The sequence below is a fragment of the Platalea leucorodia genome (genome assembly GCF_965183815.1).
Source record: "Platalea leucorodia genome assembly, chromosome: 1".
In the NCBI taxonomy this organism is placed as follows: Eukaryota; Metazoa; Chordata; class Aves; order Pelecaniformes; family Threskiornithidae; genus Platalea; species Platalea leucorodia.
In genome coordinates this window covers 162,714,732-162,741,767 of record NC_138823.1, presented here as the reverse complement: position 1 = coordinate 162,741,767, position 27,036 = coordinate 162,714,732, and the positions used below count along the sequence as shown (strand labels likewise).

The following is a 27,036-nucleotide window of genomic DNA, read 5'->3' as shown; positions in this document are numbered from 1 at the left end:
GTATGTATGGCTTTCAAGCATAAATAGCTATTGAAGTGCCAGGGAATTTAAGAGTTTCACTTGGAAGCAAAGGCAGAGGATGGAGAAAGCAGCTCTTTTTCTCTTCTGTCTTTATGCATCGCACTTCAACCACAGAAATTATGTGGATGCGTCCGTTGGAAAAATGACATCTCGGAGGTGAGAGCAGTAACTACCAAGGAGTTTTACTAAAATGGATGCTTTTTTGTTGGAATGAAAGTACTCATGCAGGAAATATTAATATAGTAATGCTTCAAATTATTACTCATACTTTGAAAACTTTCAGAACTTTTCCATTAATGGGTTAAAGGCAGAATCAGAAGAATTCATCCTAAGTAAAACAGAGTGGAGCAGATATGAAATTTCAGGGGAATATAAATATCACCACTTCTTAATAATTACCTAAACACAAGGCCCTCTGTGCCTTGAAAAACAGCAACAGTGGGCCATTGACTTGCTTCTTCAAAGTCTGCCAATCGTCTCAGCTGGTGGAAATACTTTTCTTGAGCGTAATACATATATGCCTACAGCGAGGTGCGGAACAGGAACACATGCTCTTTTGAAATGTGCAAATTAGGTATTGGTAAAAAATTATAATCTCTTTCTGGATTATACTAACAGGAGTATAATTTTTAAAGGCTGTTAGAATGAGAACAGTAATCAACTGTTTTTTACAGTGATTTGTAGGAATAGACGTGAAAAAAAAAAAAAAAATTTATAAGTGAGTGTGTTTCTGCCAGATAAAAAGGTTCCGAGACCCAAACAGCCATTCAGCTGCCCGCCGGCTGCCGGAGGGGCTGCCCGGGCTCGGCAGGGAGCACCCCGATCCTCGTTTCAAGCGGCAGCAGTGCAGGGCGTTTCGAGCGCCGGGGCAGGCCGCGGGGAGGGCGAGGGCCCACCCGACCGCCTGCCTTGCCTTCCCCTCCCCGGGCGCGGCGCCTGGGTCTCTGCCGCCCTCCGAGGAGCCGGGGGTGAGCCGCAGCCCGGCTCGGGGCTGTGACAGACCCTCTGCGGGGCAGCCGAGCCCTGACAGGGCTCAGCGACCCCCGCACCCCGCCGCCCCTCAGCGCTGCCCCCGGCCGCCGCTCGCCCCTTTCCCGCCCTCGGCATCACGCCCCCGTCACGCGCCGCGCCTGGCCGGCAGGGAGCGGAGTCGAGCCGAACTCCAGTTCCCCTCCGCTGTGCGCGGGCGCTGCGCTCGGCGCTCGCTTGCTCAGGCCTGCGACGCCCTCAGCTGAGGGAGCGGCGGGAGGGCGATGCTCGTTGCTGCCGCCGCCGCCGCCGCCTGAGGCTCCCGGCCCGTCCCGTCCCGGCGGTGGGCATGGGGCTGGGTTCGAGCTCCGAGGTCCCCGATGGCGGCGCCGAGGGCTTCCACGTACACGGGGTGAGGCGGCCGCCGCCGGGAGGGCGGTGGGAGAGGAGAGAGGAGAGGGCGGGAGGGCCCCGAGGGGCGGCGGGCGCTGAGATGCGTGTGGGGTCTGGCGGGCCGCGGCGTCCCGCTTCCCCCCGCTGAGGCAGGCCGAGCCCGGCACGGGAGAGGGCGCTGGGCTCGGGACGGCGGGCCTGGCGGCCGTGGGATCCCGAGCCCCTACCTGGTGGTTCCTTCCAGGGAACTGCCACGGCGGCAGGGGAGGAGCGGCCGCCCCGCTCCCGGTAGGCGGTGGGTGCCCACCCCGGCGGCTTCACCGGGCTCGGAGCCTCGACCTGCGAGGTCGGACAGCCCGGGGAGCCTTTTCTGCTGTTCTCGAGGAATCTGAAATATTTTAAGAGTAGCATAGCCCTCCCTCCCCGCTCCCCTCCACGTTCCCTTGACTTGAAGATTTGACCAATTTCTGTGCGGATCTGGACAGCGTCTTGGCTGGGGGTTAATTACCGCTCCAGCCAGCGTTTTCCTGAGGGGCTGCGTCTCACAGTGCTGTATCTAGATGCAAATTTGTTGTAACTTCTCTGTCTGGCAAATTGACTGCAAGCACATTGGTTTAAATGCATATCTTGGAGTTTAAAGGTAGGCAGAGGTATTGCTGATAACAGTTGTTGCCTAAGTTACCATTTCATTTTGTTCGTGGTCTTCCTCCCTGAAATAAGAGTGGAAACGTTGTTGCCCTATGCTGCTTTCCACTTCCCCAGCAGTTTGTGTTTCTCAATATCAGAAGATGTGTTTAGGGTACCGGTGTTGTTATGAAATCTGCTTTTGTCAGTCTCCTTAACTGAGTTAACTCCATCAGAAATGACTGTTGGTCACGAAATGCTTCCTCCTTTTATGTTAAGTGCAGGATACTGCTCAGTTTTCTGTACTGGAGGATGATTTTGGTGACCTAAAGCATGCAGAAGACAAAGTCTTTTTTTTTTTTCTCCAGGGAACTCATGCAACTTTTGATGTGGTGTCATTTTGAAAACAAAATACTGCAGGATTTTTTTGCAACTTACAGCTTCGTGTGGGAATCTGTATGGCTTTTAGACATCTGAACAACAATGTCATGAGCTCTGTAATAACTTCCATGTACTTCTTTTTGTGTACATTTTCATCCTTGACATTGTGTTACGTGATAGTTTCATTGTAAGGCTTCTTGCACATTATTTAGAATTGGGGTGTAGGGTAAACTCTTTAACCTTCAGCTTGGCTCAGTAGAAGCTGGCTGTTTGCTTTTGATGCAATTTATGGTTGTGATGAAAGTTAATACTTCCTACTCCAATTGTGGTTACAGTGGTCAGTCTTGACTATTTAATAATAAAGCATGGTGTTTTTTTTTTTTTTTTTTTTTTGCTTTAGAAGCTTTTGCTGAAGTAACTATGCTGTTACTTATGTATATTTTACGGCTTGCGTAGACAGCAAAAATAACTTGCCAGCAAAAGCCCCAATACCGATACAACTTTACTTAAAAAAAAATATAGCAGTTTTGTAACACAAGACCAAATGTAAGATGTGGCAGTTTTAACGTTGCTAGCAATGAATTTCTTAGGTTAGGTGGCGCGTGGGTTGTAACAGCACTTAAATTGTGGGGTGGCTTTCAGGAGTTGAATATATTGCAGGTTAAGGGCTGTACTGCTGAGTTCACAAAAAGTAAAGTTACAAGCAGCCTGAGCTGTTAGCATGTCTGCCATGGTTCCCTTAATATCATGTTGCTTTGTTAGTATACTTTGAAATGGGTATACTCGCATATGGTCTGCACTTATCAAGTTCTGTGTAATTTTTGGTGGGTTTCATCCTGGTGTGGATGCATTTTAATAGGTATTCTCTATATTTCTTTATTACATCTGTTCTATGATAACTTGGTTATAATGAAATTGAGATGTTGTAACTAACTCTTACGAATCTTTTGTGATGGCAATCTTCTTGACCAGTACTTGTGGTTAGCCATGCATTTGTAGCATACTCTTTTAAGTGCTCCTATTCTAATGTGCTGTAAATCATGGGAACCTAACTGTAAACTGTGTTTATGTAAAAAATAGATGTGATGTAACCGGGGACTCTCAATGTGCTCAGGCTGTTAGTAGCATGGAAGAAAATCCTGAAGCAGCATTTTGAAAACTAAGCCCTTCTTCGAAGTCCTCAATATTTAATAATGCCACGCTGTGCACTTTGCATCATGATATTTGTGTGTTGTATGGGGTTTGAAATCTGTTTTTTTACAGCTTAATAATTAAGCTCTAAGCAGTTGCTTGTAGTTCTATAAAAATAAGTTCACAATTGTGGACTGCTTCCCGAGGTCTGTCATTTGGTATCTCATCTATGGTTCAATTCAAAAGTAAATATTGAATCAAGTGTAAAGAGTAACACTGTCCCTTAGTGTAACTAGAGATCAATGTATAATAAAAGTAAAATGTATGTTTTGCAGGTTCAGGAAAACTCCCCAGCTCAACAAGGAGGACTGGAACCTTTCTTTGATTTCATCCTTGCGATAGGACACACTAGGCTTGTAAGCCTCAAACGATTTTATTTTTCTCTCCTGCATGAAATATGGGTATTGTAATGATGAGAGGTAGAAGCCAAAGCTGTCACAGTAAAGAAAACATTTCATATTGGACATTATATATGGCATTAACAAGGTAAAGTAAAACTTGGTGGTGTTCAAAGTCTCCTCTCTGGCTGGATCCAAATTTGAGGAAAGTCCTTATTTACGCCTTTAGTAGCCTTAACTTCTTAACAGATTAACACAATGTTTATTATATTACTCATTCATGCATGTTTTCTGCCACAAGGTGAATATTGAACTAGTGAGTCAATGGTAAGAGCTCAACATTTGTTTAAACAAACTTGTTTCAACATTTGATAAAATATGAAAAAGAATCATGGCCTGTCTGCTTATACTTAAGACTGGCAACACAGTTCCTGTATGGTGAGTTATGAAAGAGGAGTTGAGTTTCAGTTGGGTGTTTTTTTTAGTTTAAAAGGCTCACAGCTTTGGCTGTGTGCTTCATCCTAGCTACATACAAGCTGTATTCATTAAGTTTGTCTTGCTTTTGTTAGTGGAGGTGTCTTTCTGGAAATGATTGTTATAATGGTAGATTTTGGTTAAAAGATCAATCTTTTAACGTGACAGAAATAATGATAGTTCTCTAAGCTGCTCCCAAATAGTCTGTCCTTTCACAGTCAGTTTGCAATGACTCTGAAGGGCTACTGAGTGAGCACTGGGACCAGAGGCATGAAGTAACATGGTCCTGCTTATTGTTACGACCACGTAGTTGAGATCTAATATTGCTGCTGTTATTTAATAGCAGTTATGAAGAACAGGAAAGCAAGCGATGAAACTGAATAATAGTAATTATTTATATAAAGGGACATGAGCTGGCAGTACTGACTTCTTTCTAATAAAAGAAAATTGAACTGCTGGGACTGATTGTGAGACACAGAGCCTAAAATTTGACGGTTTTAGTTCTTTGTATTCAAATTCCGCTACAGGTGTGACGTCTATGTTACAGGTGCAACTAGAAATAATGTTAATCATATATCGCTTTCTGTGCTCTACAGAATAAAGAAAACAATATGTTGAAAGATCTGCTGAAGGCAAATGCTGAAAAAGCAGTGAAGCTGGAGGTGTATAATATCAAAACAATGAAAATAAGAGAGGTGGAGGTGATCCCCAGTAACATGTGGGGAGGACAAGGTCTTCTTGGAGCCAGCGTAAGGTTCTGCAGTTTCCAAGGAGCCAATGAACATGTGTGGCACGTCTTGGTGAGACAGAATTCTTTGGTGGCTTATTAGTGTTCATACAGCCTTGTTTTTAAGTGCAATGTTTAGAAGCAACTTGTATGTAGAAGTACAATGCTGAAATCACACAGAAGGGAATGCAGTCTTGAGAGTTTGTCTGAGCTATTTGAATATGGACAAGTAGTGGGTGCCTGTTAGTGTTGCCTGTCACTGGGAAGAAAAGTAACTCCATCCCAACCAGACCAAGTAGTTTGTGATGGGGAGAAGGTTTTTTTTGTCTTATGTTAATGAATCAATGGCAAAAGCAGAAAAGATTCTGGTTCGGTAGGTCTGTGTGTTGGCTGAATTTCATCGAAGTAATATTAATGTTAACAAAAAGCACCAAAGAATTATTTTAAAATTAAGAGGGAGAGCTGAAAGAGTAGAACAGAATAGGAAAGACTATGTTATGTGTCTGATTGTTTAAATGCAACTTTTCAACATCTTCAGAGTATCTCATTTTGAATTGGTAGTATCCTGGTCTTTCTTATTCAGCATGTTTCACAAGATGTCACACCTAGGTGTAGACTGTTCAAGGACTTCTATTTTGTCCCATAAACAAAATATTCTTTCCTTCTGTTGTTTTTGGAGTTAGATTTCCGTTTTGATCTTGGGGCAGTTTATCCTGCTGGAGTGCAGATGACACATGTCATTCTTTCACAGGATGTTGAACCTGCGTCTCCTGCAGCACTAGCTGGTCTCCAGCCGTACACCGACTACATTGTTGGATCGGATCAGATTCTTCAGGAGGTAGGGCGCATGTTCCTTCAAGTAGTGATTGTCTTCATGCCCGCCAAATGTATGTTGTAGGCTTTGGGTTTTTTATAAATCTAATTGCGTGCACATCAAATGTATGGGGATAGTTTTTTGGCATTTCGTGAGGTTGATGTTTATGACAGATGCTTTATGATTGAGGTAAACATTACCTTTTTTAATCTGACAATAAAAAAGTTGCCCCTGAAGATCAAACTGCACTTGTGAGTTTTAGTCTGTCTTTGGGTTTTTAATATCTCATATTGAAGCAAGTAACTGCGTAAAATGCTAACTTGCTTCCAGCTCCTTGTCTTACACATTTGAGTTTAATAACTACTACATTTTTTCTTTCTTAGTCAGAGGATTTCTTTTCACTGATTGAATCCCATGAGGGGAAGGCGCTGAAGCTGATGGTTTATAACACTGAAGCAGATTCCATTCGAGAGGTAGTTGTGACTCCCAATGGAGCCTGGGGTGGAGAAGGAAGGTACTGATCTCCGGACAGTCACTGGCTGATGACAGGTTATATACTCACTGTAAATGAGCTCCTGTTAAGAGTATTGTAATTATTATTGATTACAGCTTGCTGTTTTCAAGTTAAGCCTTGTTTTCTTACACTTGTCACAAAACTGTTCATCTTTCCATAAAAAAAAAAGCTTAGAACTAGGAATTAGGCTTGTTCTGGATCTAATCCTGTTTGAGTTGAAACCAATGGCAAAACCAAACAAAACCAAAGAGAGCAAAATCCAAATCAGGTCAGATTATATGTTTTGTAAAGACATAAAAATAATCAACTGAAAGCTAAGCTATGTATGTCTAAATGTCAATAGCGGAGTGCTCCTTGAGTATTTTAAGTAAGTGAAATGATTCTCACAGGTAGGTGTTTCTTGCTGTAGATTAAAGACTCAAACTCTTCTTGTTTTAAAGAGTCAAAATTTAAAACACTTACTAGCTTTGTTAAGAACACCTTTTTTTCAAGTCTTGTTTTACTTTTCTTGTACAGTTTAGGATGTGGTATTGGATATGGCTATTTGCACAGAATTCCAACGCAGTCTATAGTATCAAACAAAAAGCCAGAAAGCAAACCACCTTCACCCTTACCAGAAGCTGGAACTCCTCTACCATCTACTAATGGTTACACAGAGGTACGTAGGAAATCAGTTACGTTCTCTGGAGTTTCAACATTTCCTACTTGTTGGAACATTTGTAATACAGTTTATTTGAGTACAGCATACAATTTTGCTTGAACAAAATGGAGTTAGGTGAAGGCAAAGTGAGAGCTGATGATGCTGAGCAGATGACAGGAAGGGTAACATGGGCGAGAAACTGTTTGCTGAGCTGTACCCTCTATTTTCTCAAGCTTTCAGCAGGTATTCTTCCATATTCCTCATTGTATTTGGGTGCAATTACATACATTACAATTACTCTTTCACCAGTGTGGGCTGATAGAAATTTTTTGCCAGAGACTTTCTTCCTGTTTTGAAGCCTTGTATGAGACAATGAGAACCACATGAGAAGAATACCATTCTCACTAGGAAATAAAATACACCTACAAGAATTAAGTACGGACCGTTCTTCTAAGAACGCACTGGCTTTAAAAGGCTACATTGGAACATGTCCTGATTGGTGGCTTAACTATCAGTTTTGGCATCATAGGTTCTGTCTGAATTGGTGTACTTGGAGACCGAGGCAGAATGCTTTCATAGGAAGGTCGTCTTCAGGTGAAGCTTTCAATATAAAAAGATGCTTTTCCTTCTTACTGTGTCATTCCAGACTCCATTATTGGCACCTACTTCTCAGAGTGACAACTCTGAAATAGTTATGAACTTGGATCATTCCACAGATCAAGAAATGAGTGGTTATTCACCAGAAAGCTCACTTTCTCCTCCTCCCCCTCTCCAGAGAGTTATGGATCCAGGTATATTTTCTTGGGTGCTTTTTTCAGCAATTCTGTAGAGGACACCTAGGTAAACTCATAAGGTCTTAAACAAGTTTGAGACTTAAATACAGAACTATGAGCATCGGTGGTTATTTTCCTTAAAGTTTTTGACTTCACTGAATTTCAGAACGGTAGAGTTCCCTAACCTGACTGAGGTTAACATTTTGCAGAAGTCTTTCCGCTGACGTCAGCTGATTTTTAGGTTAAATTCGTTTGCATTTAGCGGGGAGGGGACTTCACTGACTTCAGTCTGGATATAACATGTCTTTTTGAATCTAGAATTTTGTGTTACATCTGAAACAGTACTGTAATATTTGCTTTCAGGATTTCTAGATATGTCTGATATTTCATTTCCTGAACTCGCTGACTTAACAAAAGCGTCCAGCATGTCTTCATCGGCCTCCTTCAACACGCCAGTAGCGGATGCTTTCGTAGGCACTGAAAAGTTAATGTCGAACAATGATGCTTCTGCTTATTTTGGTAAGTGTATTCGAGATTTCCTTTAGGCCTCTGACCTAATTTCTGGAATGGCACCAGCTCATCCCTGTTCAACGGTATCATGCTTTTTGGAAATAAGCCAATTTTAAAAAAAAAATCAGAAAGGGGATTGGCTAAAATAGGTGGAAAAAGTAGCCAAAATCAGGTGTAGAAATGGACAAAAACTAATAGGCTTTTTTATAAGATTATAGAGTGGGTGTCTTTTTCTTTAAATGAAGATGTTGATGATCCAAATTAAACTGACCTTAAAAGTATGTATTTCTAAAATCAGCATAAATGAGTTTTTGTACCACAGGCTTCTCTTCACAGTTGTAAAGTGTAAACAAAATTGCAGTCATTTTAACAGTGACTTTCCTATTTAAAAAAAAAATATCTTCACATTATGGATGCCTTTCCCTTTTAAGCGGTGGGGTGACTGAGAGTTGTAACACAAAATAAAACATCTCTAGTATAAGAATACAGCAGCCCAAATGGTTCGTGGTCTCTTAAAAGCCTCATTGCACCATCAGATTTTCTGGATTTGGGGAGAACTGAGTAAATGCAGCCCATGTATTTGCCGGTTGTGAATCTGGTTATGTGCCTGTACGAGGTATCTCATTCGAGCTGTTTTTCTGGATGTATGGTAACCAGAGGCACTGGCCGTTAGCCTGACAGCTTTTGTTTTTTTACAAACTATTTCCATTTCCTAGAAAATGCCACAGCTTTGGACCCTGAAGATGCAACCATGTATTCTGAAGGCTTAGTCAAGCAGCCTGAGTTGGACAACCTACTGCCTTCAGTTCCATCTTTACCTTCTTTTGCTCTTCCCAATGAAATTTCTTCAAAAACAACACTAGGAACTGATCCCGATAACCAAGAAACAAAGCTGCTCTTCAACAGTATCGAGAGCTCGTTAACCACTACTCCGGTGAAACCAGATGATGAAGCAGCATGTGAACAGAAAGAAGCAGCAGCTGCAGAAGACCATGAGTGAAATGGATGCTGCTTTTGTTTACAGACTGCCATATGCTGTAATACTACAGCCTGGAATATTTTTCTGATCTTGAAAGAATTACAGTTACTCTATTTTGTTAGTGTAGGCAATATTATAAAAGAAATCATATGAAATACGTAGCCTATTGTCCTTTCCAGTCATTGTTTAATGGATTGATCTGTGTTCAAACTTTGAATGCTGTCCAAAATCACCAAATTAATGGAGAGATTAATGCAGAAACAAGTTGGAGACTGGCAAAACGTCAAGTTCCTGAATTCACATTTGCCTACAAATGCTCCTGAATGTATTTATGAAGGCAATCTGCCTGAACAGTGACACTTGATGATGATTTTCTCAGTATGATTGATGGCATTAAAAAAAAAAAAAGCTATTTATGGTTTTGACTTGCTAGAAAGCTTTTCTAACGGTACACCTCAATTTGACAGTGCTTGTGACTTTCAAGGCATTTCCTACTTGTCTTAGAGTTTCCCTTCTCTGTAACAGCTATTCACGTACCTTCTTTACAGCTGCTTTTGCAGGAAAGGAAGTACGGTGCGCTTTGATGTTGCAGCATATAGATAGGACAAAATCGTATGGGTGGGTCCTGTCATTCACTTTAGCTCTTCAGTGGATCATGTGGTTGTCTCACAGTTTAAAAAAAGAAAAGGGGGGTGGGAGGGGAAGACATGATGATGGTTATTTGAAACAAACTGAAGTCAAATATGATTTTAAGTCAGGCCCATGTGTTTTCAGGGTGCTTAACCTTTTCAGTGGAGTTGAATATGTCTTGGTTTCTGTAGCGACAGAGAAATAGCTTTTCTCTAGTTGTGCTTTTCTATTTACCCATTTCTATTTTTATACAAATCATTAAGTTTAAGACACTAGTTAGTGCAGCAACATCTATTGCTTTTTGTAACTGTTTTGTTTTGTTTTCACTTGCCTTCAAATAGCTTCTGAATGTCATAGTAAACACAAAGAAATGTGGGTGTGTTTATACCCCTCAGGGCAGCAATTTATCATGGAATTTTAAAGCTGCTGATTGGGAATACCTTCACTCTAGCTGGTACAGTTAGTGTGGTGAAAATCCTTCATACATTAAGAGGATGGGTACAAGGTTAGGTGCGTGTTTAAGCTATAAACTAGAGTGTACTTATTTAGCACGATATTGTCTAATGTCCTTTTCTCTGCCCTGTCTCCTGATCTGTTTCTACATGGTGCCCTGTGGAGGTCAGTCAGCGAAACGGCTGACTGGGCTGAAATCGAGTACCGATGCAGGACGGGGAGTCGGGGCCACACCGATTTGCCTGTGACAGCTCGGCTTCAGCAAAAGGGCGCAGGTGAAGTTGCAACACAAGAGAGGTCTTCAGATGAGTATACCCTTAATAAAATCTGTCCTTTATAGTCCTTCATCTCTGTTATTCTAAAATACTGTTTTCACATAAAATACGGTAGCTCTGGACAGGATGGTCAAAATACCTTCTGCTTTAAAGAAGAATGTATTAAGCTCTAATTACAGGTAGTAGAATTAAGAGATTGGAAATCCAGTCTGCTGAATGGTTAATAGTGAACAGATTTTTTTCCTACATTGCTAAAATAAGTTTCCTGTCTTCTTCCCCCAGCTGACTGCTACAAGGGTGAACAGCCAAACACTAAAAATAATTTAAGCTAATGGTAAGTTTGTTTGGTGTCAGAGCCTGAGGACAAGGTGATTGTTGTTTATTTAGGACTGCTTCTAGTCTTATACCTTTGTCAAAACTTTTTAAGCTGGTAGTAGCTCATTTAAGTGATGCTGTACCATAAGCACCCTTCAGAAATTTAAAGAGCAGGAAATGTCGAAACTCATACTAAATTTCAAATGTCACCGTAATAAATGGCTTAGCACTTAGGGCAGTCTGTGTCCAGCCTACTTTAATTGGCTCTTGGAGGTGGGGAGTTGCTTTATATTTATGAAGACTTGATTCTTTTTCCGTAACATCCAAATGAACAATGGTCTAACATATCTGTTTAGAAAACCAAAAACAGAGTTAAACCTCCAGCAGTAGCAGGTTATATTCTCCTAATCTATAACTTTATCATTTAAATGCTAAATGAGCTGAAGAGTTTAACCTCCTCATCAAATTCCTTTTCTCTTGACATTTTGGAGACTACGTTTTGAGATGCCTGAAGCTACCTCCTTGCTGAAACAAAGAGAAGTAGAAAGTACTCTTTTACTTGTGGGTGCAGAAGTGAGAAAACTGATTGGAATTTTTTAGTTTCAAAACAAAACCTAAAAAGAGTGGTAGAAGCTCCCGAGAGTGGCTGGATCCAGGCAGGATCCAGGACAGGAGACACAGGCCTCCTGCCTTGCCTTCCTGCTTTTGCTGCAAGCGTGGACAGCGGGAGAGTGATCCCCTCCGATACAGACTGTGCTGTAGACCGAGCTGGAGCATTTGCAAGTAACTGACTGCTGCTGCCACCTGAATTTCAGGAAAATCCCAGAAGGGAATGACCAGGTACTACTGCTGAAAGAAACGTACCTCAGGGCCTGCAAGGATAGGCCAGTTCTGAAATAAAAAAAAAAAAAAAAAAAAGTACTATTTTCTGTTGGTCTGAAACCTGTGGAAGATGGAGCTCTCTGTGTGAAATGGCTTCAGTCGCCCACTTTTGTATTTGGGATTTGAAACACAAGTTTAAAAAAAAACCCCAGTAATCAGTCAGGTGCTGTCCCAAACAGCTGCTGTTTTCCAGAAAAGTAGGAGAGCTGTGTATTTACCTTCTTTGCTTCTGTAAACTTTGAGGGCATCTATAAACGCGACAGCGGTATTTCTTTTGCAGACACAGGAGGGATTATCTCGGCAGCATCACAAGGAGGGCAAAGCAAAAGGAGGAGGATGTCGCCTTAAGAGTGCTTTGTGCTAATTTTGGAGCCTGGATGCAGTGGATGTGTGGCTGGGCACAGCACAGTGGTTGGGTAGGGCCAGACGCAGCAGGACAAGCTTCCAGACCCAAGATGCTCTCCAATATTTAATAGTCAAGCCTGAGGACGTGAGTCTGGTGGACATGAAATCCAAAGAGGCTACCAGGAGCTCAAGTATTACAGCAAGGATTAGGCAGAGCTCACCTCCACGGAGCCGTGCCTCTGCCAAGCCTCAGGAGGCAGAGGCTGAAGCAGGGTGGGCGCTCGGAGAGGCTGTGGGACCTCCGCCCACCCAGGTACTCGCGACTCTGCTCAGCAAAGGCCGGAGCGACTTGTGCAAGCCTTGCCCCGAGCAAGGCCAACTTCTGCAGGTTGGACCAAGCCCTCCCTTCTGAAGTAAATGACTTGATTCATTTACGTCAGACAGCACAACCCTGTACTGGGAACGATCCTAACCCCCAGAACTCACAAGGAAATAACCATCCTAGAGATAAACGTGCAAATCTCATTGTTAACAAGAATATGGATGCTAAACTAATGGCAGCTGAACTTGAATTTGTGAATGAATGTATTTAGTGTCTTCCAGGTGAACAACTACTGGCAAGAACTGTTGAAATACCAAATTCAGGCAGACATGACTTTGTTTTCCTTCTTAAACTTTCACAGCAGGCTTGCCGATGTGCTGAGTCTGCACAAATCTGCTGCTGTACTACTATGTGTAGAAGCTGCTCATCCAAGTTGTCGTACTTGACCGAATCCCTCTTCGCTGTAACCGAGAAATGCTGCAGGAAGACGGGCTGCGACACCGAGCAGAGATCACACCGCTCACGTGTGTACTGGTGGGCTTGAATTACGCATTTCCAGCTGCTTGGGGGTTCGGAAGTGAATCGCACCTGGCACTGAGCATTACAGCGCTAACTGGGGCAGCGAACAGGAATTTGCATTGGTTCAGCTGTAACGGCAATTAGGAAAAAATCCTTCCCTGAAAGGGCAGTCAGGCCCTGGCCCAGGCTGCCCAGGGAAGGGGCTGAGTCCCCATCCCTGGGGGTATTTAAAAGCCGGGTAGACGTGGTGCTTAGGGCTGTGGTTTAGTGGTGGGCTTGGCATTGCGGGGTTAACGGTTGGACTTGATGATCTTAAGGGTCTTTTCCAACCTTAACGATTCTATGATTCTAAAGCAATTGTTTGGTTTAAGTTACATTTCTAAGATACAAAAAATAATTAAGCATTCACAGTCCCACGAAGAGATGGCTAGAGCACTGTCACAGTATCCTCAGGAACAGACGGGCCGTGCCCCTGCCCGGTCTCCGATCAGTAGCGCTGGTCTGCATGATGTCTGTACAAAGCGTGTCTGAAAGGATTCCACTGCTTACAGAAAAACCTCCACCACATAGTACAGGAAACTATTTTAGTCCATCACTTTCTTAATATTTAAGTGTGCACATGCTTTTAACAGTTTTTGTCTAGCTGGGTGGTGACTCTGCCTGGCTCCAGGTGGGAGCCATCAGCACATCTGCAAGTGTAAGATCTTGTGCTTAAAGATTTGTGCTAAACGTCAAGAAATTTCTAGGGATAAATTCTGAATCAAATGGGACCTCTGTGAAAGAAAAAGTAATACCTTGGTGTAATGTACCGGCCAAAATTTGGAGTGGTGTAACTGGATTTGTGCCGTTAACAGTCACTCTGTGCCTTCATCTTTGGCAAACGCATTCTCTCCCCTTCCCTGGCACCTCCGTGCTAACTCACCTCAGCAACCGGACCTCTGCAGCTCCCCTCTCTCCCCCGACATCACCACGCTGGACAGGCGCCCGCGCTGCAGCCTGCGTGCTCCGAGCCGCGGGCAGCTGCTCTCCACGCCGCTCTGCTCAGGGCTCCCACGGCACACAGACAATGGAACTCATAAATCCCACGTCATTTTTTTCCCCCACCACTTCTGGCAATGAGGTAGAACTAGGTTACTATCTTCTACCTGTGACGTATTTTGAGGTTTGGTTTTTTTTTTTTTTAGTGTTTCTAAAAGTTTATGCTAAATCCTTCAAGTAGTTCTCTTCCTGAAATGACACTTGCACTTCAGCTGCAACCACTGAACCTCGCTCTCCTGTTCTCAGCACTACCCCACCTGAAGAGAAAAAAAAAAAATTGTCATAGGTAACTTAAACGTTTTTCCAGGAGACAGATTACCCTACTCAATAATAGATTTACAACTCCTTTCCAATACAAACTTGGAAATTAAAGAAACTTCTACAAATCAGGGGCCTTTCCTACAGTTCTGGGAAACTGGGACTCTTTCCTCTGTTCATAACGCCCCAGTGAGCTGCGACCCGCGTTAACTCCTGAATGCTGCACAGGGGCCTCTCCTCTTCTTGCCTTCAGGACTCTTGCAGACAGCGCAACTCCAGAAAAGGCAATAGAAATCAAAAGGGAGTAGCAAAAATCCTCCTCCCACCCGACACTGCATCCAAGATGGATGCTGGGAGTCTCTGGGAACACATTCGGTCACTGAATTCCTGTGCCCTCTCCAAGAGCCAGTAATGGGTGCTGACAGCCCCCACAGCAAAGGCTTTCAGCATCCTGTACCGGCATTTTCAGCATCAGGAAGCCCAGCCCTGGCTTCCCACCTGTCTCCTACAGGGCTACCGCCTTTCCGCATCCAGAAGGCTCGGCGTCAGCTGGCACGGGTCACGTGTAGCAGGGCTGTCTTTTCTGACGGACTACATTGCTGTTAGCACAGAACGCAAGCACGCGCTGCCCATGTGAATGGCATTACTCAAGCACATTCTCCACCTCAACAGTATCTCAGAGCTTGTATTTGAAGGCTTGCACGCCTGCTAAGTTCTTATATCCAACCATATTATAAGATGATATATTTCAGCCCAGAAGGCCAACCCTATCCTGGGCTGCATCCCCCGCAGCGTGGCCAGCGGGGTGAGGGAGGGGATTCTGCCCCTCTGCTCCGCTCTGGGGAGACCCCCTGGAGCCCTGCCTCCAGCTTGGGGGTCCTCAGCACGGGAAGGACGTGGAGCTGTTGGAGCGGGGCCAGAGGAGGCCACAGAAATGATCAGAGGGGTGGAACAGCTCTGCTGTGAGGACAGGTGGAGAGAACTGGGGGTGTTCAGCCTGGAGAAGAGAAGGCTGCGGGGAGACCTTATTGCGGCCTTTCAGTACTTAAAGGGGGCTTCTAAGAAAGATGGGGACAGACTTTTTAGCAGGGCCTGTTGCGACAGCACAAGGGGTAGTGGTTTTAAACTGAAAGACAGGAGATTCAGACTGGATACAAAGAAGACATTTTTTACCATGAGGGTGGTGAAACACAGGCACAGGTGGGAGATGCCCCATCCTTGGAAACATTCAAGGCCAGGCTGGATGGGGCTCTGAGCCACCTGATCCGGTTGTAGATGTCCCTGCCCATGGCAGGGGGATGGACTGGGCGGCCTTTAAAGGTCCCTTCCAACCCAAAGCATTCTGTGATTCTATGATCTTTAAGGGATTTTGTTAAGGCACTGCCGTTTCTTCAGCCATTCCATTACTCGAGGCTTCAGAGGACTTTGAAGTCCTTTGTAGCACAACCGTGAAGTGGCAATGGTCCAAGCTCTCGAATTGCATCACTGATCCAATACACAAAACAACTGGAAAATATTTTAACTAAAGCCTTTTATTCTATACAACTGTGAAACATCATTTACCCTTCTGGCATTGCAGACTCTTCTGTCAATCTTTCCTGAAACTGTGTTTCGGGATGGTTAGAAAGGAAAAAAAAAAAAAAAAAAAAAAAAGAAAAATTACAACCTTGGCTGATTACAAACAAAATTACTGGGAGCAATTCCAATGTATGCAACAGGACAGCAAGACAACCAGGAAGAAAAAAGCCAAACAACCCAAACCCAAACAGTGCCTACTGGAACAAGCGTAGACCCTTGCTATTAATAAATACAAGTCAGGACAATTTATCAATAAAAGTTACACTTCTGTTTAACCATTTAATTCACAAATACCACTAAAAATGTGCAGTTACAGCACAACTGTGTCAAACTGCGCTTACACAGAAATGGGGATTAAAAACTGAAACTGATGCTCAAAGACAGGGAAAAAGACATGCGAGCTTAGTGCTGAACCATAGTTTTCGTTTAAGCAATGAGTTTGTTTAGCTAGGTTAAGAGTGCAGAAGGTAATGATTTGACTGTTGTTTCAAATAAAATAACGATGAAAAATATTTTACTTTTTGTTTGACCAACACAATCCCAGTAATACAATTTATTGGGACTTTCTTTAGGCCTCGACCTAAATCTTGATAGCAAGATACAGGAAGGGCAAGAGCATATGTCTCCTGAAGAAACTCGAATAATATACTGCCCTTTGAAGGCACTTGTGCTTCTGCTTCAGACAAGAGTCATTTTTACACCATTTCTTTACGAGGATTTGTAATTTGTTCTGGCTACAAATGGTTTTCCGGGACAGCCCCACGTTTTCTCACGAAAAGTTGAAATGCCTTTACCCCCCCCCCCCCAATAAGTTAAACTCTATAAAAGACTACTACGAGTCTATGACAGTCACGGAATTTTAGAAATAACAGTGAAAAGAAAGATCCGCATACATCTATAACAAAAGAACAACTGCATATAAAACTTCGGAAAAGAAGAATAAGTATTTTTAGATCATGGATATGAAATCTGCTGAGAGGTTTCTAAAGTTTAACATTAAACATAGGAAGTTATTTTCAGAATGGTCTGAAGTTTTAACAAAATGTCACGTAGTTTTGGAGCAGTTACCAAAAATTAGACTAGTGTGTCTTTAGAACACCTAGGACACAGTGCAGGAAGTAGTTACATATATTTAAAAAAATCTCGTTTCAGTTGCTGCAAAGCTTGTTCACTCTATTATGATGCACAGCATCATTGGACTGACCCTGCTACAATAATGATCTAGTGTTCTCACTCTGCACGTCAACAGCTCTCGAAAGCGACGATTGCATTGCAGCATTAACACAATTCTAATGTTAACCCTTCATTTGCAATTAAACGGGCCGATTCTTTCAAGTATGCCATACCTATTTTCTGTTGGTTTTCTTTTCCAAATTTCTTTAGGTGGTAGAAATGTTTGAGTAACCTGTGAGACATCACCGTAGGAACTTTATGGATGGAATGTACTAAAAATACCTTGTGTGCAGTTCTGAATTATATTGTGGACACAGCGACTAATATGGCCAAAACGGTTTCATATCAAGCGTGAGCAGATGAGGATATTATGTTCTGGAAAAACAAAAGCAAAAAAGGAGGAAGCAAAAGTCTGCACTGGATTATCATCCGTTCTCTGTACACCTCACACAACACGAACCACTCAGGGACTTCCCATCTCATTGGCTGAGACCAGGACAGACTTTAGTTTAAGTCATATAGATTTTTTTTCCTCTATATTACAGATCTATTAGTCACTTCAATTAAAGGTACACTTTCCGTCCATACTGAGTCATTAGAAGTCTCATCTACCTTAGGGGTTCAGTGGGCTTCTCTAGTACTACTCTTGGAACCAGTACAGTATGGTCAAGTAAATAAGTAACCATTGGGGTCCACCACTGCCTTCACGTTGATTTCTGGCGATAGTGAAGCGTCAGATCGCCACCACTCTTCCAAATGAAGTGCTTTACAGTTCGAAGGTCCATATTCGGATCCAAAACCTAAGGAATAAAAATTCATCTTTTTACCACCAATCTGCTAGACTGTCAGAAATGCAAAGATAAAACACTCTGGTTGGACAAAACAATCCTACGGGTGAACCGGCATCAACGGTGAAGCATGCCAAGGCTCGGATTTTTCAACTGGCAAGTAAACCTGATGCATTACTGGAAGATTTTAGCAATGTAACATATAACTTTATACTACAACCACCTCCTCAATATTGCATCTTCATGCACTCATTACACTTCCTAGACAATTCATTATTTTGGACAAATTTTAAACTGTTAGAAATGTAGAATTCAAAACATTCCAAAAATCCTAGAAATGGAACTCTATGGAATTGTATGAAGTCCATTTGTTGAGTATGAGTAAGTAATCCTATAAAAGCTACTAGTCAGACCAAATTAAACTATGTACCTTCTTTGATCTGGCTGTCTGCAGCTGTCTGAACTTGTGTCAGCAGCAAGTTAAGATGATGTCAAAACATTTACTTAGTTTTAAAGGTAACAGATAATCTATCGCATATTTCAAGCTCAGTATTCAGAAATTCGTAACTAATTCATTGCTTTTGTTCACAGGTTAAAACGCCCGAGTAACTTACCTGGTCCTGGCACAGAAGTTCTATCTTCTCCTCTGCTAGCACAGCAATGTCCTCCTCTTTTTCTTGTTCTCCTGCTTTTTCGTTATTGGAAGAGCTAGTTGTCTGAGACTCATTATCCAAGTTTATGATTTTCTCATACACGTGTTCCATCACTTTTCTCACCTGAAGCATATCGCTTGCTGACAGTCGGTCTCTATATAAGGTAAGCAAAGTTTGGCAGGAAAAAAACTTGAGAAACTATGTATCATCTTCACAATACCTTAATCTGTAGCAAACTACACAAGTTTATAGATAAGCTCTTTATATTGTAAGGTTAATAGTAAATTACCAGGATCATCCAGAATACTATGATCGTAACAGCTATTTATCCAAAGTTTCACACAGCAAAAGGGACTCAGAAAAGTGGTAAGATATTCAAAAGACCAAACTAAAATCAAACTTCAGATGAGGAGTATTGTACACAACCCTCATTCGTTCAATAGAAAAGGGATTAGTAGGAGAAGAACAGAGGACATGGAATAATAAAAGAGGTAAGGCAGAATATGCTGTTCACCCTACTGCATAAACCGGAGGGCATTCCGAAGTAATCAGCGGCAGCAGTTTTGCCACAAAGGACACACAAAGCCTGTGAAGCTTCTCTTTCACAAATGGTCTCCGATTTGAAGAATTCAGTGAGACTTAAAGAGGAACCAGGCGTTTGTGCAAAATACCAAAAATTGTTGCCTATAAGCGGTAGGCATACTGTCCATGACGTTGACTTCATACCCGAGGCCCTGCCTTGATTTCTAAGCTACGCAGCTCCCAGTTACGGCTCACGTGACAGGCAGGCTATCTTGCATTCCCTACCGTCAGGCTTTGTACCTCTTCCTTTTAAAAAGCCATTATTCATCACTGTTAGCAATAGGAAACATAATATAAAGCTGTGGTTCTGAACAGCGTAGCAATCTACGTTCCTCTGTTTTCTGATTAAATACCACAAAAGACGGAAAGTCTGATTTCACTAGGTAGCTCTTGGACATTTCTTAGCATCAACTTCAGCAACAGCCCATTGAACCCAAAAGAAACCTACAGTTCTTTCAATATTCTGATACAATTCAATGCTTCAGAGCGATGCTGCTTAAGTGACTAGAAACTTCTACAAATTCATCAAGCACAATATGATTCTCTGGTAAACCTTTTTTTTTTTTTTTTTTTGAGCTTGCAATTCTCTTCCTGCAGTTTTGAGAGTCAAATATGCATTACTTACTTTTTTAGAGTTTTTGCCCCTGATGATGAATGAGGTTGGAGGTAGAAGGGAATCTTATTGAATTTGGGCATATTTTTCTAGAAGGAAACAAATTTGAAAAGCATTAATTTAGGATGAACTGTTATCAGCTCCTATTTCTGCCACCTGGTATGCGAAGTACATTCAGCTCCTCATTATCAAAGACCAAGAGAGATTCTTAATCAATATCGCCACCACAGCCAACTTCCAAATTACTCGTACTCCTGAGATGCTTCAATTTAGATGATACGCATTACATCTAGCTTTTGAATATAAATTATCATTTATTTCAAAGGAAATGAGATAGTATCGAAAGACTGCGGCACCATGAAGAGTATTCTCTGTTCCTGAGCACCGCACTTGAAAAGGATACCCATTATGCACAGTGCTTTGAATTCTTTTTCTAAGACTTTCTGTCAAAAGAAAGTGAGCAAAAATACCGTAACTGGACACATCCAAAAATAATGAATCTCCAAGGGTCTTGAATACAGAGCTTGAGATCACTTATTTTAAATACAAACAGAGAAAAATTTAATATGTTATTTCAGATCCTGTACTGTGAAAAACATTGTAGTTCACCTTAAAAAACAAAACCAAAAAAACCCCAAAAAGCAAAATCGATACAGGCGATACTTACATCCACAGTGATGTCAATTACCCATTGTGGCACAGTTTCATTAAGAAGCATAGATTCAGTTTCACCACCTGAATCCCGGCATAATAACCTAAGGCATACAGAAACAACCTTTGTGAATGAAAACAATTATTGTAATGTGCATTAAGAAGCTTTTAGGAGAGGAGCTGCCCTTTTAATGGGCAGGGAGCTTGAACTCGGTTCGCAGGCCCTTCATATCATCAAGCTTATTGGGGAAGTGATCACGGATTTTCTGTAAAGACCAGAAGAAGTAGCTGCAGGAAGATGGCAGATCCCTAGAGCAGAAACAGGGAGAAATACCTCAGGAGACTCTAGGCTATTGCAGAGAGAAATTTAAAAAACTACTTTGCTCACGGATTGCGTGTGTTTGTGTGTTGAAGCACAAAACTGTCAGGAGAAGGGGAAAGGCACCTGGCAAAAAGCAATTCTTTGCTGCTTGGGAAAAACAAACTGCGCACGTAAAGCGTCTGCTGAACCCTCGCCAAATGGAAAGAATAAAACCGATGTTAAGAAACACGCACATACAATGGTGAAACAAAGCCACACATAATTTTATAAATTCCAATTAAGCATTATATCAGAGAGTCCTGCAAGCCACCTTTTCGGTCCAATAAGCACGGCTTGCTTCCTCCAGTGGTGTCTCTTCAGTGTTCTCTTGAGAACAAGCTGCATACGATGTAAGATCCACCAGTACAGAATGGATATAAATATTAAGCCCCAGCTACAATGTAAATACATTGCTACTGCAGGGGGGGGGAAAAAAAAAATCAGTTTCCAAAGCTGAAAAAGTTACCCTGTTTTACTGAGCAATTCACGGACTGAAAGTTACGTAGTTTTTGGGCCTATTCAGCCTGGGAAACAAAAGCAACAAATCAAACATCCCCCACCCCTCAAATTTAAAATCCACTATGTCAGTAAATATTAAATGCTTCACAGTATTTGAAAGCTTGGCATTTGTTTTGCAGCACTGTTAAACTGCCTCTGACGTATCATATATCACAGTTAGGCTTTTCAATGTAGAATGAAAAGAAAGAGAAGGGTAATCAGTATATACACATTACAATACAGAACCTGTGCTCCTACCGGCCAGCGCTTAGGACCTTCTAATGGGTCATCAAGTACAACTTTGGGAGCAGAAACCAACTCTCTAGTGACTAAGATCTCCTGTCTGGGTCATTAATGCTCAAAGACCAGCACAACAGACCCGTAAGAGAAGTTCTACAAGAATCTAAAGTAGCACGATGTCATTCTAAACCAAAGTTCAGTTAATTGGTTTGCAGGAAGAGGGCACCCAAAAAGATCTCACAGCTATGACGTACACCTACGAACAATATACAACTCTTACCGTTGTAAAACCCCGCACCTTGTTGATGTTCAGACTCACACACTCAGTTGGCCAAAGCAAAATCATCATGAACAGCTGCTTATTTTGCCTGTCAAGGGCATCTCTTGAATGTACAGTACAGAACAGATGCAAGTATCGCATTTTGATAACATTTCGGCTTGCCCAAAGGAAGTGATTGGTTAGCCACTGAATTTAAACTCTGGAGTTTTTATACCTGAACAAAGTGCGTCCTCCAGCCTCACCAAAAATAACTGGTGTATGTGGTGGCACCTGAAAGTATCCATTTCCTTTCTGGACTCTGTTCTCCTGCTCGCCATTCACTGTTGGAAAAAAATATACACAACAGTGAGACTGCACTAGGACTTAAAATTGGGTATACATAGACCAACAAGTGTCTTTTCCACTTACAGCTAATGGATTTCATAAATTAACAAAATCATAAGCTTCATAAAAACCAAGAAAATCCCCATTTCCAACACAGAGCAAGTATATAGAAAGGAACACCAGAGAGTAACTAGATCAATACAGGTTTGCGGAAGGCCTATTTCAAAAGCCCTTGAGAAAAGGGAAGTAGAGCTCATGAGCCAAAACCTGATTACTAGTTTTCTCCAGTTCCTTAACAGAATTCCGAGGATTTGTCAAACCGAACCATACTGATATTAGAAATCAACTAAAGAGATTCCACTGAGACAAGATTATTTTTCCCCTCTACACAGACAGTACAGAACTCTGAAGGATGTTAGCTTTGCTCTTCTACCCGGACTTGCCAGATGTCAAAATAGTGTACTAGGAAAGCTCAGACTCACATTTCCTTCAAGTTACTGCATTCTAAATTCAATTTATTTTTAGCTAGTTATAGCAGTATAGTCTTCAAACACTGAAGAACCTGATTTCACATCAGATGGACAGGATAAGATTAAAGAAAAAAAACCAGCATTATTTATGCACCTCTCGAACAGTGGAGCTTCTAGTCAAGTCAGGTATCTTGAAACACAATATCGAAGTATTTAGATGCCTTCCTTTCATTTGAGAAAGATCATCTCAATTATACTGCAGCATCTAATTACTGTATTTGAACACGATGTTGAATTTAAGCAACGTAAGAAATTTAAATGGCATAGTCTCAGGAGATGCATAGTTCCTTAGCTTTCTAACCAGCAACACATGCAGCGAAAGAAAGGTCAAAAATCATATGAAGCAAAGAAATCAAAAAAGAAAAACTATGCTCTATTAGAAGGGATGAATATGATACTGAAGTTAGAGCAAGTGAAAAATCCTACAGTTTGAAAGATTTCTTCCTCACACTTCTGTTAACAATTGAGGAACAATACTGCACATATATACATATGTATATTTAAGTTCTCGTCTCTTTACACAAATTTCAGTGTCCAACAGGTACACTTTATCTTCGTAAGTCCTGTTCAGTGCCAGTTTCCCAATTGTTACTTTCGAAAGGGAGAATGAAGACTGATTCTGTAGTGAATATTCTAAACATTCCACTAATCCACAGCTATTCACAGAAATAAATAGTGCAGCATCAGCGCTCCAACAATACAAAAGCCTGAGTAATACTTCTCGTATATTGTCTGGCTCTCAAGCTGTAGACTGCCAATACACAAAAGTGTAAGAATCAGCAACTTTATCCAGAAAAGCCTGCCAAGTGCTGTAACCCTCCATGGAGGGCATTTTTGAAAGAAGAAAGTAGCTAACTCTTGGCACAATCTTTGTCACAAAATGGCAAGATATTGCTGAACTTACAGTTTTCTTAATTGCATTATCTGTAGAAAGTTATTTCTTAATTGCCAAAGACAAGACTTTTCAGTCAACTCTGATCTGGGTTGAATTAATTTCAAAACAATCCACAAACTTAGAAGCTATACAGCCTCTTTTATTCTGCCAAATTCAGCCACTGTCTTACATTTGACATAGCTGGGCTTTTTATCTCATGCCTGATTAGACTGAGCATTATTACCTTAAAACACCGCTCTAAGATGGTTTTGTATAGACCTACCCCATGTATTATTCTAATAGCCATTGAATACATTTTTTTCCAATAAATTTTTATTTTATATTGTTCCTAATACCTAGAAACAAATGGGACTTCTGTCAAGAGAATACCGGCTAATGTTGAATAACTGAACTTTTGCTCTCTGCCGTCATTATCTAGGCTGTTGCTTTTCCAAGTCAAGCCTTAGTTTTGCCAGTAACTGGTTGTCATCAAGGCATGATGTTTCTGTAACTTCAGAATCATCTAGTCACCTACTTTTCTATGGACTAGAGTTCTTAAGATTTTTGTTGATACCTTCAGAAGAAGAAAGCTGCTCAGCAAATTTTGGTGTAAAGCAAATTTCAAAGCATTAAAAACCATTAATCTATAATGCATACAGAGATAGGTATAAGACAGCAAGTCAAACTGTATCTGTTAAAGAAACAGAAATATAAACAAACAGCATGTAAGAAAAAAATCATAAAAAAAAGAAAACATTAAAATACTAACCGTGATTTATTTCGTTTTCTTCTTCATCCATTGGATTGATATGTGTTCTAGGCCAATACTCCAGAAGTGCTTGCAGCAGAAGCCCCCCAAGGTTTACTGTCAAGACATAGCGACGTAGAACTTCAGTGACATAAAACCCATTGGCATCATAATATCCTACCTTTGATCCACAGCTGAAAACTTTCCCAAAAGTTTGAGTAGTTCTGTTCCCAAAACAAACTATTTCTGGGCACAGAAATCTGCTTATCGCAATCTCAGAGCTCTACGTTACAATCTTCCAGAAAAAAACGATGTTAGAATCACTACTGTTGGATCACTCACATGCTATAACATTTTCTAGATTAGGCAATCGTTCCAAGTTTAGGAATATTACTTTTTCCCTTTTGCTTCTTGAAAGTTTAAAACCAAGTTAAATAGAAAACTTGAAACATGACTGAAATGTTCCAGAAAAAAGCAAACATTCTCATTGGAGAATTCTCTGCAGAATTTAGTCTCAAGAAAATAAGCCCTAAAATCTAGCCAGCTACTGACATATGTGGCACTGGAATATTTTGAAACATAAATACTGGAATTTATTCTGCTTTTTTGTCTCAATAAAACATTAATATTAGTTAAAACTTACGTTTTGGATCAGAACCATCTGGACTGCTAAATCCAGCATCCTTTGCTGAAACCCAGGCTGCAAAGCAGTCACTTTCATCCAAAGTAATTGTCAGCATCTGTTCGAAAAAGACCACCAGGAAGAGGAATGCAATGGTCGTTTTGTATTAAACAAGTCTATACATTTATTTTGTTCATACTTAGCTGTGAATACAAAACAAAGACTTTCTAAATGCATGATAGCACACGTTACCAAACTGTACTAATTCAGAATTGGTACTGGTGGATTTAAACTGACCAGACCATAAGAAAAAAAAAGAAATCTGTTATTCAGATTATTAAGAACTGAGGTAAAATTTGCTGGTTTGCTTCAAAATAAATCTAAGCCATCAGATAAACGATGATCGTTCTTCAAAACTTAAAACACACTGAAACCTTTGTGAACAAACAGTATATGAAATACAACATTAGAACAACAGATTTAGGAGTTGTATCTCACCCCAGTTTTCAAGTCTACCGAGAACCAGTTTGGCACATACACCATTTTAAATCTCTTCTTAATTTCTTCTTCAAAATCTACTTTCCCAAGGTCTTCGACTTTACATGCCTGTACACCAACAGAAATATACAAGTTTTTAAATTCTGAGTATTCAGTCATATCAACACCTCAAATCCTTTACTTGACTTTCATATACACTTGGAATGATTCTGACTTATGATTTCTCCATGAGTACTGTAGTCCAGAAACACCCAAGTTAAAAGTTCAAATTTTTCTCAAAAAATTGAACAACAGTTTGTGTGGCAAGTAATTTTTATTTTTTATTTATTATTTATTTCTGAGGTAGTGGCATCAAGCCTGTGGAGAGGTACGGAAGTACTTCACATTAATAAAAAACATTTTCCCCACCACTGAGCAGACAGCTGTCTTCTAGCATCCTCTGTCATTCTTCTCCCCATCAGTATCAATATTTCAGCACAACTCTCCATCAAACACCAACATTTGTTGCAAATCTAGAAACAAATCCAGCTCAACTACTGCAATGGGAACAGCAGTGAATGAATTTGTGTGCAGATTTTTTTTTCCCATTTTAGTTTCTCTCTGGTTTATTTTATACTTTTATTTTTAGAGTTCCTCAAGTTAAGTTTGTTAACATCCAAATTCTTGTAATCCACCTGCAGAGTCATCCTGAAGCCTGAAACACATGCTTTAAGCAAACTCTAAGGATTGTAACCTTGCAAGACTTATTTCCTCAAAATCTAGGAGAAGTTACAGGAAGCAAAGATTGAAGAGTGTAGCTACAGGTAAGAAAACCTCCCTCTTTTCATAGAATCATAGAATCGTCAAGGTTGGAAAAGACCCTTAAGATCATCAAGTCCAACTGTTAACCTATCACTGCCAAGCCCACCACTAAACCATGTCCTCGAGCACCACATCTATCCGTTCTTTAAATACCTCCAGGGATGGGGACTCAACCACTTCCCTGGGCAGCCTGGGCCAGTGCTTGACTACTCTTTCAGTGAAGAAGTTTTTCCTCATATCCAACCTAAACCTCCTAATATCTAAGCTAAACCTTTTCTTCCAGCATTCTCAAGAAAGAGTCCAAGCTTTAGAGTGTGATCCTACAAATAAGATGACACTTTGACCTGACAAGTAACACCATCTCTAAAGTGAATATGTATTTAAACATGTCTAAGAAACACTTCTGAAACCCTTGCTAACACAAGAGAAGAAGAATTGAATGAAGGTACAAATTAACATTAGCATTTAACTTTGGTCCTGAGATCTAACACTGTACTTAAATATATACCAACTGTAAACAGAAAGAAAGAAAAGCTATTCACTTTTCCACGAAAGTCATCTAGATCATTTTTAGTACAAATCTACATTCTCCAACTTCATTCCCTTCTTTCTCACTTCCGTCAGCAGCCCAGTAAGTTAGCTGGGCGTGCTTTACTTCATTACTGAATCTTGGCTAGAGCACTGCATAGTTCAATATGAAAAAAAGATTTAGAATTTCAAACAGGGTTTTGCAAGAGAAGAAACCGCTGACCATCTCGCTGATCTGGATTCCAGTCCCTTCTCTCTGCACTCTTTTATCTCTCCTTTGACCAATCACTGGGTAAAGCAAGATAAAGA

The 27,036-nt window shown here is 41.1% G+C and overlaps 2 protein-coding genes across 4 annotated transcripts in view; one reads left to right on the top strand and one right to left on the bottom strand.

Annotated features, from left to right (window-relative positions):
- The first annotated feature begins 1,276 nt into the window (after window positions 1–1,276).
- Window positions 1,277–9,664, top strand: GORASP1 (golgi reassembly stacking protein 1). Its single transcript, XM_082311278.1, has 9 exons — window positions 1,277–1,402; window positions 3,855–3,935; window positions 4,988–5,191; window positions 5,870–5,956; window positions 6,316–6,446; window positions 6,963–7,104; window positions 7,733–7,877; window positions 8,223–8,378; window positions 9,086–9,664. Exons 1-9 carry the CDS (start codon window positions 1,340–1,342, stop codon window positions 9,367–9,369), a joined length of 1,293 nt encoding a protein of 430 aa, XP_082167404.1. The 5' UTR covers window positions 1,277–1,339; the 3' UTR covers window positions 9,370–9,664.
- A 6,248-nt stretch (window positions 9,665–15,912) lies between these two features.
- WDR48 (WD repeat domain 48) overlaps window positions 15,913–27,036 on the bottom strand; it is a 28,479-nt gene continuing 17,355 nt past the window's right edge. For 2 of the 3 annotated variants that reach the window (XM_082320535.1, XM_082320536.1), the window contains 8 exons: window positions 25,399–25,506; window positions 24,922–25,018; window positions 24,300–24,395; window positions 22,017–22,122; window positions 20,440–20,527; window positions 19,785–19,861; window positions 18,539–18,731; window positions 15,913–17,936 (listed from right to left, as the gene is read on the bottom strand). In XM_082320535.1, coding sequence (XP_082176661.1) covers window positions 17,841–17,936; window positions 18,539–18,731; window positions 19,785–19,861; window positions 20,440–20,527; window positions 22,017–22,122; window positions 24,300–24,395; window positions 24,922–25,018; window positions 25,399–25,506 — 861 coding nt within the window. In that variant the 3' untranslated portion in view covers window positions 15,913–17,840. The remainder of the gene's footprint in view (window positions 17,937–18,538; window positions 18,732–19,784; window positions 19,862–20,439; window positions 20,528–22,016; window positions 22,123–24,299; window positions 24,396–24,921; window positions 25,019–25,398; window positions 25,507–27,036) is intronic. The other variant, XR_014229075.1, reaches the window with a different exon arrangement.